General features: G+C 42.0%; 1 protein-coding gene across 3 annotated transcripts in view; it reads right to left on the minus strand.

Annotated features, from left to right (window-relative positions):
* The window catches only part of HEATR5A (HEAT repeat containing 5A), a gene marked incomplete at its 5' end in the record, with an annotated part of 91,344 nt that extends 89,669 nt beyond the window's left edge, over positions 1–1,675 (minus strand). For all 3 annotated transcript variants that reach the window (XM_080931569.1, XM_080931568.1, XM_080931567.1), the window contains 2 exons: positions 729–940; positions 1,550–1,675. In XM_080931569.1, the coding sequence (XP_080787695.1) occupies positions 729–940; positions 1,550–1,675 (338 nt within the window). The remainder of the gene's footprint in view (positions 1–728; positions 941–1,549) is intronic.
* Positions 1,676–14,379: the final 12,704 nt, after the last annotated feature.

Below are 14,379 nucleotides of genomic sequence, written 5' to 3' on the forward strand. Positions count from 1 at the left end.
GTTTTGACTGTATACATGCATCATGTGTACTCCTGGTACCTGTGGAGGTTAAAAGAGTACTGACTCCTGCACTGCAGGTCCTGGCAGTTGTGAGCCAGCACATGGATGCTGACAACTGAACCAGGGCTCTCTGTAAGAGCAACACAGACTTTAACTGCTGAACCATCTCTCCAGCTCCACTAAAATGTTTTTTAAAAAACTTTCTTAACAGCAAAATGTTTGGTTTGTTTGGTTGGTTTGTTTTGGTTTTTTGAGACAGGGTTTCTCTGTGTAGCCCTGGCTGTCTTGAAACTCACATTGTAGACCAGACAGGCCTCAAAATCAGAGATTCATCTGCCTCTGTTCCCCAAGTACTGGGATTAAAGGTGTGTGCAACCACTGCCCAGCTAAATTTTAATTTTTAAAAGATTAGAAATTGAATCAAACTGGGCATGGTGTCAAATGCCTTTAATTCCAAATTCAGGAGGCAGACATAAATGTATCTTTGTGAGTTCAAGGACAGCCTGATCCACATAGGGAGTTCCAGCATAGCCAGGACTACAGGGAGAGACCCTGCCTCAAAATCAATCAATCAATCAATTAATCAATCAATTAAAAGGCAAAAAGGAAAACTCGAAACAAAACAAATTTATGCTTAATTTCAAAACAACTGTCAAAGGTTATATACTTTAGAAAAACCATACAAGGAAACAGTATTTTATATTGTTAGGTTTTAATGTTTAACTTACAGTTTGGTGGGAAGGTAACTTGGAGAGTCATCTTTGCTACGAATAAGATCATTACATTTATCGATTGTCTCATAAACAGAAAATGTATCTCCAATACTATAAAGTATGGCCAGATTCTGAGCAAGGAGCTTGCGAGTAGGAGGCCCTGGCGAGCTGTTCAGTAAGGACAGGAGCTGCTCAACAAGAGTCTTCTGCTTCTCCCTGACATCGTCCTACAAAGAAGGCAACAGAAGACAAGGAAGTCAGTGTAACTTATGAACCATCTACAACACTCAACACTGTTCTGAATGAGGCTCACAGTTGCTGACTCAGGCACTGTGCTGTGCTAACAAGTGTCCTTCACTTTGCTATCACCCAAAGGAAGTCATGAAACACCGTACAGTCCATTAGCAGAGACAGACCCATTTCATCTGTGTCTATTTGAAAGATAAATTTGTGATTTTATAGCTTCTTACTAAGCCAACACTCCCCCATTTATTTATGTGAACAATTAAGGTGGCAGGCAGCCTACAACCCAAAACAAGAATTAGACCTGCAGCAGCCTCCTGATTTATCCAGGTCTTTTTCTAAATCTAACACTGTTTTCGTTTTATATAAGTGAATGCATGTAAATGCCAACTTGTAAAACTTGTAAAATAAACTTGTAAAATTAAAAGAGACACTTGAGAAGGGACAAGGAGTCCACATTTCACTGCTAAGTCTTAAGAAATTTTACCTTTCACAAACTAATAGGTGACAAAGCACGAAACGGAACAAATGGAACCAAATATTTCTGGCACATAAGAGAACAACAACAAAATCAGCTCTTACAATGTGCTCACCCTGTTTGTTGCTAGCAAGAGCTTCTCCAAGTATCTCAACCACTCAAAAATAAACTCAGCCTTCTGAACTTCACCTAGTTGATTGGATGCTTCTTCATTGAGCAGCAAAGTGTGAGCTAGTTCCATCCCTTGCAGCAAATTCTCTTAGTTGGTCACAAGTCGTGTCATGTATATGTATGTTAGGTGCATGCAATACACCCAAGGAACCAGGCCTGCGATGGAGAAACAACATGCTTTGAAACGTGAGTAAGAGGAAGGTGATGAGAACGCTGCAGATTCCTAGAGAAGCAAAGGCACAGCTAAGTATAGCTTCAGAGCTGCAGTGGGTCAGTCCCAGAAAGGTCCCACTAGTACGTTCCAGTTGGCTGACCCAAATTCACCTTCTCATTCAGTGTCTACTTTCAAAAGGACAGACAGGCCAAACAGGGCGGATTGTCAACATGCAAAAATAAAACTAAACAAGTCACTAAAACCAAGAAATAATCCACTGATGTTCTCCAAGTTCTAGGGTCAACCATCTGAGGGCCAGAGAGTTGGTCAAAGTGTTTGTCACCAACCTGACAGATTAAGTTCAAGTCCCAGGACCTACATAATAGAAGGAGAAAACTGACTCCTGCAAGTTGTCCTCTGACTTGTATGCAAATATGATGGTGCACGCGCGCGCGCGCACACACACACACACACACACCAAATAAAAGTAATTTTATTAAAAGTACTACTGCTCCAGTGTGAAGAAGACACAGGCATCTAGTCCAGCCGCTGAGGCAGCTGACAGGGTAGGATCACTGGAGCCCAAAAGCCTGCCTAGGAACAGACAGACCTCTTTCAGGAACCAATATCACAGCAGCTGTAGAAGTAGCTATCACTAACAACACAGAGTACATGTGAGGTAGCATACACAGATGACTTCTCAAATACACAAAAAGAAACAAATAGTTCAGAAGAGTAAGATTGACTACTATAGGTAATTAAAATATATAAATTGCATGCCTGATGGTTCACTAAGCAAAACTAATTATTTTAATGGAAAAGCCAGTTAGATATATTAGAAAACCAGGTGTGAAATGTAGGAGTTTTTAATTTTTATTTTTCTCTGAGTGATTTCTAGTATAACATACTTCCACTACCAGATCATCATAATTACTAGATATCTGAAAAGAGACTTGAGTGAATTCCAGACTTTATCTTACTTGTGTTAGCTGCTTTGAACCCACGTCTAGATTCAAGGACACATCTCTGATCAACAACCACCGTGTCCAGCCCCGACTTCTCACATCTGTGCCCTAGCCATCTGGGGGCTTCTTCCCAATCAGTATGGCCAAGATGCCTAACACTGTCTACGATGCAGCACTCAGGGTCACTCAGATTCTTTTCAGAAGTGTCACTTTTAAGTGGTAACGAACAATACAAACACCCCTGCATGGTGGTATGGTAGGTGGCCCCACTACTTGGGAAGCAGAGGCAATAAATAGTTAAGGATCATCTATGTAGACATACAGGTGAGCCAAAGCAACCCTGGGAGTTATATCAAATCCTACTTATAAAAAACAAACAGGGGTTGGGGATTTAGCTCAGTGGTAGAGCGCTTGCCTAGCAAGCGCGAGGCCCTGGGTTCGGTCCTCAGCTCTGAAAAAAAACAAAACAAAACAAAACAAACAAACAAAACCAAAAGATCAATATAAACAGTGCTGCTAAGAATTAATTTTTACAGAAATAGCATGAATTCTAGCCTCTTGTTTTAAAACTCTTTCCTTTCTTAAGATACTAAAATGGGGCTGATGAAATAGCTCAGTGTGAACCTGACACACAAGTGTGATGATCAGAATTAGGATCCTAGAACCCGTCCTTGTAAATGCTAGGTGGGCTTGGTGACCTGCCTATTAATCCCAGCATTTGGGAAGGAGAAATGGGATCCTTGGAGCAAGCCAGACTAATCATAGGAGGAGCTCTGGGTTCAATGCACAGACTGCCTCAGTGAATAAGGTAACAAGTGATTTAAGATTCCTGGGGTCAACTTCCAGCCTCCACAGGCATGCTAAGGTATTTGTCTGCACAGGCCCCTCACACACATTCCCCAAGTCCCAATCATGCATATATGCATGCACACAGGTAAAAGAATTATTAAAATAAAATGGCTAAAATATTCACAATAAGGACAAAATTTAGAAATGCTAGAGAAATACTTTCCCATGAGAAATTTAAGCATACTGTATTTTTGTCCTTAATATCCAAGACTCTAGAGGGAAAATAACTGTAGTGCACAGAGAGATGTTCTTATAGTCACTGGGGTAAATGACAATCTGAGAATCAAATTACCCTTTCAGGAGGTTAACAGTACTGCTGAAAAGACATTTTTTCCCTTAGACAGCAGCAATATTGTGGTGTAAAATGATCTATCAAGAAGCAAAATAGCTAATACAATGTGATAATAAATAATTCAGCAAAAAAGCTGGAGCACAACGTTACCACTAATGCCTCCCAGAAGCCCCTCATGTAAGCCACTCTTAAGGGCAGCAGCCAATTCCTGCAGCATCCTCACCTTTGCACCTCCAGCTGCACCTGAGATCTGCACACCTGCGCTCACAACAGGAAACGCAAACACACTGCAGACAGGCTCTGACCTCAAGTCTGGCTTTTAGGAAGGTGTCTACAGATGCAAAGTCGCCTCCTTTAAATTTTAATATAACCACACACTCCGTACAGAGGCGCTTCATTGCCCTAATTTTCTTCTTCCACTCATATTTTGTTGAGATTATGAACTGATTTATCTACTGAAAACGAACACATGCAGCAACATGTTTAGACAGGTGCTTTCCTTTGTAGATGGGGTCTTGCTATGGTATCTAAGCTACCTTCAAACTTGTGATCTTCCTACTGTAGCCTTCTGAGTAGCTGGGACAAGCCATGCAACATCACGCCTGGCTAAGATCTCCTTTTCAAAGAACAGTTAGTTGTTGCTGAAAAAAAATGACTTCATAAAACTGCCGCTCCAACTCTAATGCTTGCTAATGGTCGCTAATATTTACAATCATTTACTATGCTGGCTGTACGATACTTTTAAATGTGCAACATTTATTTTCTTAAATAAACCTTGCTACTTCTTAAATAAAGCGCCATGTTCTTCCTGTACAACTATAATTGATTTCTTATCGCCTTGCTTCTCAACTGAGAGCTCCTGTATAATTAAAAACTAAGATACACACTTTCTATTCAAAGAGGAACAAAACCAAGATAGCTATACTAAAATCAAACCAAAAACAATATCCAACAGTGTAAATCAAATTCTTTGGCTCAACATCCAACATCTGGAACTCACAATCTTCTGGCTTGGGCAGCTCCATTTCTCCAGCTCTGCCACCTGCAACACACACACACACACACACACACACACACACACACACACACTTCCATACCTGCTGATGTTCTTAGTGGTTACCCTATGGTCCTGGCATCCCTAATATGGGGGGGTCTGTGCACCTTCATCAATTGCCTCCTAGCCTCTCCTCAGGGACTCTGACCTGCTACATTGTGTCAAGCCCCAGCTTCTCCTCCAAGCCCCCTCCCCCACCCCAATCCTTTACTTTCATGCCTCTAAAACCAGTACCACACAGGCGATACTTATACCTCACTAAGGTCAGCTGCCAGTTTGATATGCTGCCTTAAACCTCTCTGAACCACAGCTTCTATGTGCCAACCCTAAAGAAATATTCCCCAGAAGATTCAGTAATACTGGTCTCTTGATCACAGCTGACTTCCCAGCTCTAGCTAACTAGCATCTGTTGTCCTAGGATAAAAAGTGTAATTTCCATACATTCTTAATTGGAATATATCACACAAATGGCCTTCATAATCTTTACTCTCCAACTTCCCTCTGAGGTTTCAGAAACCAGGTCTCCAGTATCTTCTTCATTCCTCCCAGCATTCTTATCTCCAAACTCCTACAGGAGCTCTTCACACAAAACACAATGGCTTTCCCAACAAAACAGTCAAAGGCATAAAAGACCACACAGTGAGGTCCTACTAGCAATGGCCCGCCCTCTGGTCTGTCCTAGTTTACTTCCTGTTGCTGTGATAAAACACTGATCAACCTGGGCAGTGGTATCCTGCACTCTGGAGGCAGAGGCAGGTGGATCTCTGTGAATTAGAGGCTAGCCTGGTCTACAGAGCTGGGTGTACACTTCCAGTACAGGAGTACACCATGAAATCCTGTTTTGAAAAATCAAACCAAACCAGAATGATACAAGACTAAAACAAAACAAAACTACTGACCCAAGCCAACTTGTAGATAAAAAGGTTCATTTTCTTCCATCCTTCCACTGACGGAAGCCAGGGCAAGATAAAGTTGGGAACCTGGTTTAAAACTGACGCTTATGGGACAAGAGGGTAGACTGGTGTTTCCGCACTCTGGCAGAATCCTGGAGCTGCTAGGACCTCTCTTATCATGTCAGACTTGGACTCTTTTTCCTTCTTATTTAAAGAACGGAAAACCACAGAATCCATATAACCAGTGGAGTCATCCTGACCCACATGTGGATCTGTATCTAGTATTATTTGGATTTGGACAAGTGTCAATGACATTATGGCTGTGTAATAAAATTTTTATTAAAAAATGCCAAAACAAACAAACAAAAAACAACTGAAGCTTACCAGCCTGTTCAGTGATCTTTCCTATACAAGAAGGTCCACGTGCCTAGGGATAACACTGCCACAGCGCGTTGGCCCGCTTGATTAGTAATCAGGACAGTTCTTCAGTTGAGGGTCCCTATTCAGGTAAGTCTAGTTCCTGTCAAGTTGACAACAATTAACCAGCTCACACTCTCTTTAGCTTACGAAAGCAGCTATTTTACAGACCTGTGGTACCAGACCTAGCTCTAAGTATTATTATTATAACAAAGACAATGGATTAATAAATCTGCCTTTAGGCTGGGGTATATCTCAGTGGGAAGGCCCTTATACAACAGGCATGAGACCCTGGGCTGGATCACACACAGCAAAGCAGGAAGAAGGAAGGACCTGAGAGGCAGGAGAGGGGGAGAAAAACCTGCTGAAGGCTAAAACACTATTTACCTAGAGGAAAGTAACATCTTTGCCCAGTTTCAGTGTCTGTGCTCCTTTAACTACTTCACACATTCTCTAATGGCTGCTGAGGCATCTTATACAACTCAGAGGCTGCTTTCTTTCTCCTCTCTTTACTCTGCTCTATATCCAGCACTCTGAAGTTTTTCATTAATGTGCTAAGTTTTTCAGAGGCGTTACTTTCAAAGAGTTTTCTCAACCTGGATGGACAGTGAGAAAGTATTACTTCAGCTTTGGTTATTACTTCTTTAAAAGAAAAACCATTCTCCGTTCCACATCTCTTTTTGAAACAGAAGATTTCATCTGGACATCCAAGAACCCAAAGGCACAAAGGTAAAAGAAGCTTTGCTTGTCCACACCTCCCCAGCCATCCTCTTAAAGTCACAGTGTACAGCATTGGTACCTAGTTGAGAGTCCAGTATCAGAAAGGAAAGAAAGCAGTCTGAACAACACTTCATTGCTGGAGATCTCACAACTTTGACATAATCCCTCAATGTCTATTCATTCCATTTTGACACGATTAATAATCCAGCTCTCAGTTTTGGCAAGAGTAGAACTGCGCACTACATTAAATGTGAAAGGGCAACCCCCTGAGAGCAGGAATTATCCAGAGCAGGCGGCTGACAGTGATCGAAGAAATGGAACACCTCGATAAAGCTATCTTTAAAGCAGAGAAATAAGGCACTGTCGAGTACACGAGATGCCACCATCCCTAAGCACAGCAGAATCTGCAAGCTGGGACAGGAAACCTTACTCACTTTTCAAAAGAAAGCTATCCTTATATTTGCTGCTTGGACAATCTGCCACCTAGAACTTCCTTGTTTCACTATTGGATGCAATTTGCTTTAGCTTCCCACCCCTCCCTTTAGAATTTTTATTCTAGGTAACTCCTACAGACTCACCCTTTAACCACACTAGGGTCCAACAGTCCAGTTCATCTTCATGGTTCTACATCATGGCCATGATGGTTCCACTTATAATTCATAATTTGCACAGAATACCCAGCACAGAACTTAGCACATAGCTTATGACTTGGAGCCACACCTCCCTGAGGGCTTTCCTGGCAGACACTGCTTCTCACTTTCTGTTTCACTCAATGACAGCTCCCTGGAATAACTCCTTATTTCTCTGCTTTCCAGCAGCTATTGTCATGGCTCCCCCACCTCAGAGAGTAAGTACACCGCCTATTGCATCAAACCTCCACGCTGAGGTCGGAAACCCTGTCATCAAACCGATTATTTCTACTGCAATATATACATATACATATATATAGTTGTGCAGACACACACATTTATGATGCACAATGACTACAAATAACACCTTAATCAATTCAAGCCTTGCTAACAAATAGTTTAACAATAACAACAACAAAATTCATAGCTTCCTGGACTTTGGAATTAAGATTGAGAGAGTCTGTCCCTATACAGATGCTTTTAAAAAACATAATTCTGGACACGCATTTACTTTCAATATGCTGAGTATTTTTTCAGAGTTCTAACTTCTCATTTTGTTCTACACTTGGTCTTTAAAAGGCCAAGAAGCAGTGCCATTTGATTCTTGCTATAAAAACAGCTCTGATTTCAGATCTACACTGACTTCTCAATAATATCCTACCTGCTCTAGAAATCCAACACTGCCATTAGCTATGCTTCAAAGAAAGATAAGTCTGGAGCAAAACTGACTTACGATACACATCATGAATGTTATATTAAAAAGAGAAGGATGAGGCAAGGCCCTGAACTTGATTCCCAGTATGGACGGATGGAGATTAATGCTTAAAAAAAACAAAACAAAACAAAACAAAAAAAACCACCCAGAAACATTAAAAAAATCTGTCCCCTTTCTTCATTCCCAAGAGACCAAAGCTGATGAAATGACATTACCACAAACCAGGCAGAGCAGCCATACCTCAGATAGTACTACACTGGATCTAGAATGCCAAAGTATCCTCAGAAGTGATTCTAAATGTCATTAAACAAGTTATCAGGTATTTAGAATAGTTGGATTTAGATTATTCAGAAGTTAACCCCCTATTTTATTCATAACAAAGGCTAATGAAGGCTGCTAGCAACTGCCCTCTTAAAAATTAGCTGCAAGGAACGGTGGGTAGAGGATAAAACCACTCAGGACAAAGAAACCTTAGCTTCTCCCACAGAGAGAACATTCATTAGTTTAAATTGATGATGTTAATTTTAGATAATAATTAAGAAATTTTAAAGGTACTTTGGGATTCTGGGGAGATGGTTCAGCAAGTGAGAAGGCTGGCTGAGCACAAATGAAGGCCTGCGACCAAACCCACAAAACAATGTGAATGAGGGCAGGCACTTCTAACTGCATTGCTGTCAGGCAGAGAGACTGCTCCGGCTTTCTCCAGGTTTAGGGAGAGACCCGGCTTCAAAAAAGGAGAAAGAGAGAGCAGGACACCTGACCACTTAGTCATGGGTGGTAGTGCCTTTACAGAAATGTGCACATTACAACCACCCCCTCAACCCCGTTATTTTGGAACAAGTAAAGGTGACCTAATCAAGGATCCATAAAGAGTACCAAAGGTTAAAGTCAGGAGTTTATTCTTGACAGACAGCTATCTATGTAAAATAAGTGCATTCCACAGCACAACTAATTCACCCTTTAATATTCTCTGCCCCTTAGTAAAACTGCCTCCTTGCTTCCTGGTGTGTTTTTGAAACTGAGTTACCTGATGTGGTTCTCTCTACCTAAGTCTAGGTTGGCTAGAAACTCTCCCTTTTTCTTCCTCAACATCCTAAACACTAGAACTGCAGGTGTGTGATGCTAAGCCTGGCTTTAAAAAACAAAACAAAACAAACAAATAAACAAAAAAAAAAAAACGGCTGTAAAACAAGGTAAATATCAGTTTGAATGCTTATCTAAAATGTCTTTGCTGGTGTGTTAGAACACCCTTTAAATTCCAACACTCTGAAGGCAGAGGCAGGTTTGAGACTGTCTTAAATAAGTAATCAAATCTCTTCCTCATAGTTTCTAAGATGTTTGGGAAATAAAACCAGACAACCCTGAGCTAATGACTCATTCCCTAAATTAAGTTACTCTCCTTTTCAAAGTTCTGAACTGTGTAGAGCCTTAAAAAAACAAAAACAAAAAAAAAAAAAAAAAAAAAACTTAAACTTCCTTAAACTTCTCGTTATCGCTAGGCGCTAGGCTCTAAATTCCTTTAGGGCGACTAGCATTTTTATAAACCACGCACTATCCAAAGGACCGTAAGCTTTCTGATTTGTCTGACCTGACAGTTCAAATTCCCTTAACTTGTCAGAGGTATAAGTTATGATTAATAAGTACCATAATGTACTTTACGAGGTTCCTAAAGATTTGCGGCCACTAGAAATGATGTCTTGCTGGCATGTAGGAAAATGAAATAAGCAAATAAATGAAAATAAAAAAAAACGTTCTCATAACTCCGCTAACGCCCCCCGGCGAAGGATTTCCTTCTTCTAAAGAAGACCTGGAAACTTCTGGCAACAGAAGGCAACGTCCGCTTTCTGCAGCAGGGGGCCGACCTGGCGCTGCAGGGCGGGTCCCCAGCCCCGGGGCAGGCGACTGGGTCCCCGACTTTACCCTCCCGCATCCCAGCTCTGCAGCGGCCGACCCCGCCTACCTGTTGTGCTAAGGGGAAACCCGCCACGCCGCAGTCAGCCCGGGTGTCCGGTCTGTGTCTGCAGCCGGGACCCTGTCCCCCTCGACTCGGTCCCACCCGGGCCGGGTCCTCAGCCTCCGCACCGCGCCCACCCGGGTCCCACGCCACCCAGCTCCAGCGCCCCTCCCCAGCCCCTAAGCGCGCCGCCCCCAGCCTCCTCTCCACGTCTCGAAGCTTGCCTGCAGAGACGCCCTGAGCTCACACCTGTCCCGGCTGTGCCACGTTACCGGCTCCGCGACAGCACAGCGGCACCCGGCTCACCGCCGGCGACCGTAGAGCGGGAGAGCGGGCGGGGCTGACAGCGCGGCGGGAGCGGCCATTGGGAGCGCCCGGCCCCTCCCGCGCCCAGGCTGGCCAGCCGCCCGCCGAGCTAGAGAGCGCACACTGTGGCAGGCGTGACTACTCCACCGCCGAGAAAGCGATTGGAGAGCCTGAGGCCGAAGTCACTTTTAGGACAGCTTGCTGTCTTACTGTCAGGAGATTCCAGCCACAACTATTTTTGTCACCAGCCAGAATCTACACTTGCGGTTTAGAAGGCAGACAGTTCAGGAGCCTGGAAAAATTTAGGCAGGGCCGGAGTTGAAGGAGGATATGATGGAATCGTACCCGAGGAAGGGACCCTAAAGAACCTTCATGGGAACCTAAGTGTAAAAGAACTATATGAAGATCACACACGGAATCCATGACTCCGAGTCATATGTGGTTTTCTACCGTAATCAGGAGTTTGAGTGTAAGTTTTTCCCTTTGTTTTGAAACAAGCTTGCAAGAAGATTGCAAACGCAGTACGAAAACAATAGTCTTCTGCACCGCTTTGAGGTTTAAGTTGCTAACATTATGCCACAATGTTCCCAAGCACCTTCCACATAGTCATAATAACTACCTAAGCGATAATCTTTCTGTGATACTTTCGGTTTCCTGGTTGTCTCAATCATGCTTCTTAGAAGTAAAGGTCTTCAATTTGCAATCCATATCTTCAATCTGGAATTCTTCCTTGGTCTTTCTTCGACATTTACAACCTTTGAAGATTATTAGACCACTGTTTTTATAGAAAGGCCTTTATTTTGAGTCTGATATTTACTCATGATTAGAATTAAACTAGGTATCTTTGAGGGCTCTCACAAGTGATTCTGTGTTCATATGTGTCTGTGTTTGCTCTTCATTGCTTTTCACCAAAGGATAAAACAAAAAGTTTCTTTTTCCATCTTTGTACTTCATATGTATTTTCTTTGAAGCTATTTTGTTTCAGGGTACCTGTGAATAATCTTGTTTAAAGATTTGTAATTTATATTACTGGATCTAGAATTTTCCTACTCCATTACGTTGATTATAGTGTTCTTCCATTATTTACTTATTTACTTTTTACAACTGTTTGTTTGTGTGTGGACCTACATATGTGTATGTGCACCACATGCATGCAGTGTCCACAGAGGCCAGAAGAGGGCAGATCCCCTGGAACTGAAGTTATAGGCCATTGTGAGCTCCCTGATGTGGATACTAGAACTGAATCCTCAGAGCAATGAGTGCCTTTCTTTTTTCCTTGGTGCTGCAGCCTGTGCAGCTTGGTCCTAGAAACCTGACTGGAACAGTAAGGGAGTGAAGAAAGGACAAACACAGGTATAGAAAAGGTGGGGTAAGGTGGGCCATGAGCATTTTGATGGAGTGGCACCATCTATGAAATAACACACTGGAACCTCAGAACATGTATCATGTGAAGTACAGGGGAAGGGGTTACTAGTCTCGATAAGAGGTATCTGTAGTCAGCTGCAGTTGCTGGTTTTTGCACACATTGGTCAATCATTAGTAAACACTTGAACCAGAAGAGGACTTTGCCACTCCCTCGGGCCTGAGGCCTTGAGTCCTCGACATGGCCATACCTTTGTCAGTAATACACATTCGTTCAGGGCTTAGCTCAGTTCCTTCCAGTTTTGTCCGTATGTGAGCCTGTCTTTATGTGTACCCTATGCATGCAGGTACCCTTAGAAGTCTAAAGACTGTGCTGGAGCTTTAAAAACTGGCTTCACATGTAGTTGTGAGCTGCCTGGTGTGGGTGCTGGGAGCTGGACCAGGGTCCTTTGCCTCAGCAGCATAGAGCTATGTCTCCAGCCCCTTCATCTCTTTTGATGATCAAATTCTAAGTTTGCTCAGTTGAAAAATTCATTCATTCTTGCTTCTTTGTCTTCGCATTTCAAGTTATTTCTCAATATTCTCTTACTAAGGTTTTTGAGAGATACAACACATTAAAATCATATATATATATATATATATATATATATATATATATATACTCTTTGCCCATTATTCAGATTCTGTACCCTTTAGACATGTCTCCCTGCTCTAGGGCACACCTTTACTTCCTGGCATAATTAAGATTTCTCAGGCTCACCTTGCTCCAGTCTGAATGTAGCTATTTCTTGAGAAGCCTTGGTTCCTTGGAATGGATAAGTATATTTCGCAGCACTAGGTATGCTTGCTACTGCTGCTGTAGCATTACTGCCCACGCTGCCTCAAAGATGCAGCTAGAAAATTTATATATCTATTCATACTCATGGAGTCTGCAGGTATGCATCTGCTCATGCGCATCCATACAGCTATAGTTCTTTCTCTCTGTAAATTTCCAATAAGAACCTAACGTCTTGGGTAGGATTCTCTCTTTGAATATTTATAAATGAATTTATAAATATTCAAAGAGGTATTTAAACATATCAACATGGATGTTGACCCATGATGGAGAGTGGATAATACTGAGCTGTTTAATCTCAAAGGAGGCAGTTAAACTCACAAGTTCCTCGACAGGAACACACAGAACAAAAGTAAATATTGTCGATATGCATTTACATGAAATGACCACAATTACATTCCTATACATTCCTATTTGATCCTAAGGGCACACAGGTTCTTTCTTAACCCTTGGTCTCTAATCAGATAAATAGAGTACACATACATAAAGTTTGATTGTTATTCTACAGTAAGGAACACTTATTAAAAGCTTTATGGGGCTGGAGCAATGGTTTGGTGGTTAAAAACACTGTGGTGGTTTGAGTAGGTTTGGTACTACTTTGGAATGCTTGACTGGCACTGTTAGGAGGCGTGGCCTTGTTGGGGGAGGCATGTGATTGTGGGGGTGGGCTCTGAAGTCTCTATGCTCAATCTCTACCCAGTGTGGAAAGAGAGCTTCCTTGCTGTCTGCACAAGACACAAATCTCCTCCTGGTTGCCTTCAGACCAAGATGTGGAACTCTCTGCTCCTCCAGCACCATGTGTGCCTGCCTGCTTCCCACCATGGTAACAATAGACTGGATCTCTGAAACTATAAGCCAGCCCCAACTAAGTGTTTGCCTTTATACAAGTTGCCTTGGTAATGGTGTCTCTTCACAGCAATAACTAATGGTGCGTATAACTGTAACCCCATTCTCAGGGTATCCTATGTCTTCTTTTGACCTCCAAAGGCACTAGTCACGCGCATAGAACACACACATAGGCAAAACACTCATACGCATAAGATAAAAAAAATCAAATGAAAAAGTTTAAGTGTGAAAAGTACTTTATAGGCATATAATCATATTTTAAAATAACAGCAACTTGAACATAATCATACTATTTGTACACAATAATTATTTCCAGTTACTTGTATTTCTTTCATCAGTTACACACCTGTGAACTGTGATATGCAAATGGCATATCAACTTTAGATTCCTAGGTATTTCATTTCTGTTGGTCATATAAACAATATTGTAAGGGCATAATGTTGCTAGCACTTAGTCATATGAGCCTGACAGGAAAGGAAAAAAAAAAAATCAAATTTTATCATCAACACACTGGGGGGAGGAGCCTTAATTTCCTATTATAGACACACATAAATGACAAAGACTGAAGCACACTTCAAAATAACTCTGTAATCAGCTATGATTTTTCTTTTACCTTACACCTGGTATAATGGTTAGTTTTGTCAACTTGACACAATCTAGCATCAGTGGGAAGAGTCTCATTGAAGGATTGCTTACGTCAGGAGGGCCTATGAGCATATCTATGGGGAATTGTCTTGATCATGTTAATTGACGTCAGAAGACTCAGCCCACTGTGGGTAGCAC

The sequence above is a fragment of the Micromys minutus genome, assembly GCF_963924665.1.
Source record: "Micromys minutus genome assembly, chromosome: 1".
In the NCBI taxonomy this organism is placed as follows: domain Eukaryota; kingdom Metazoa; phylum Chordata; class Mammalia; order Rodentia; family Muridae; genus Micromys; species Micromys minutus.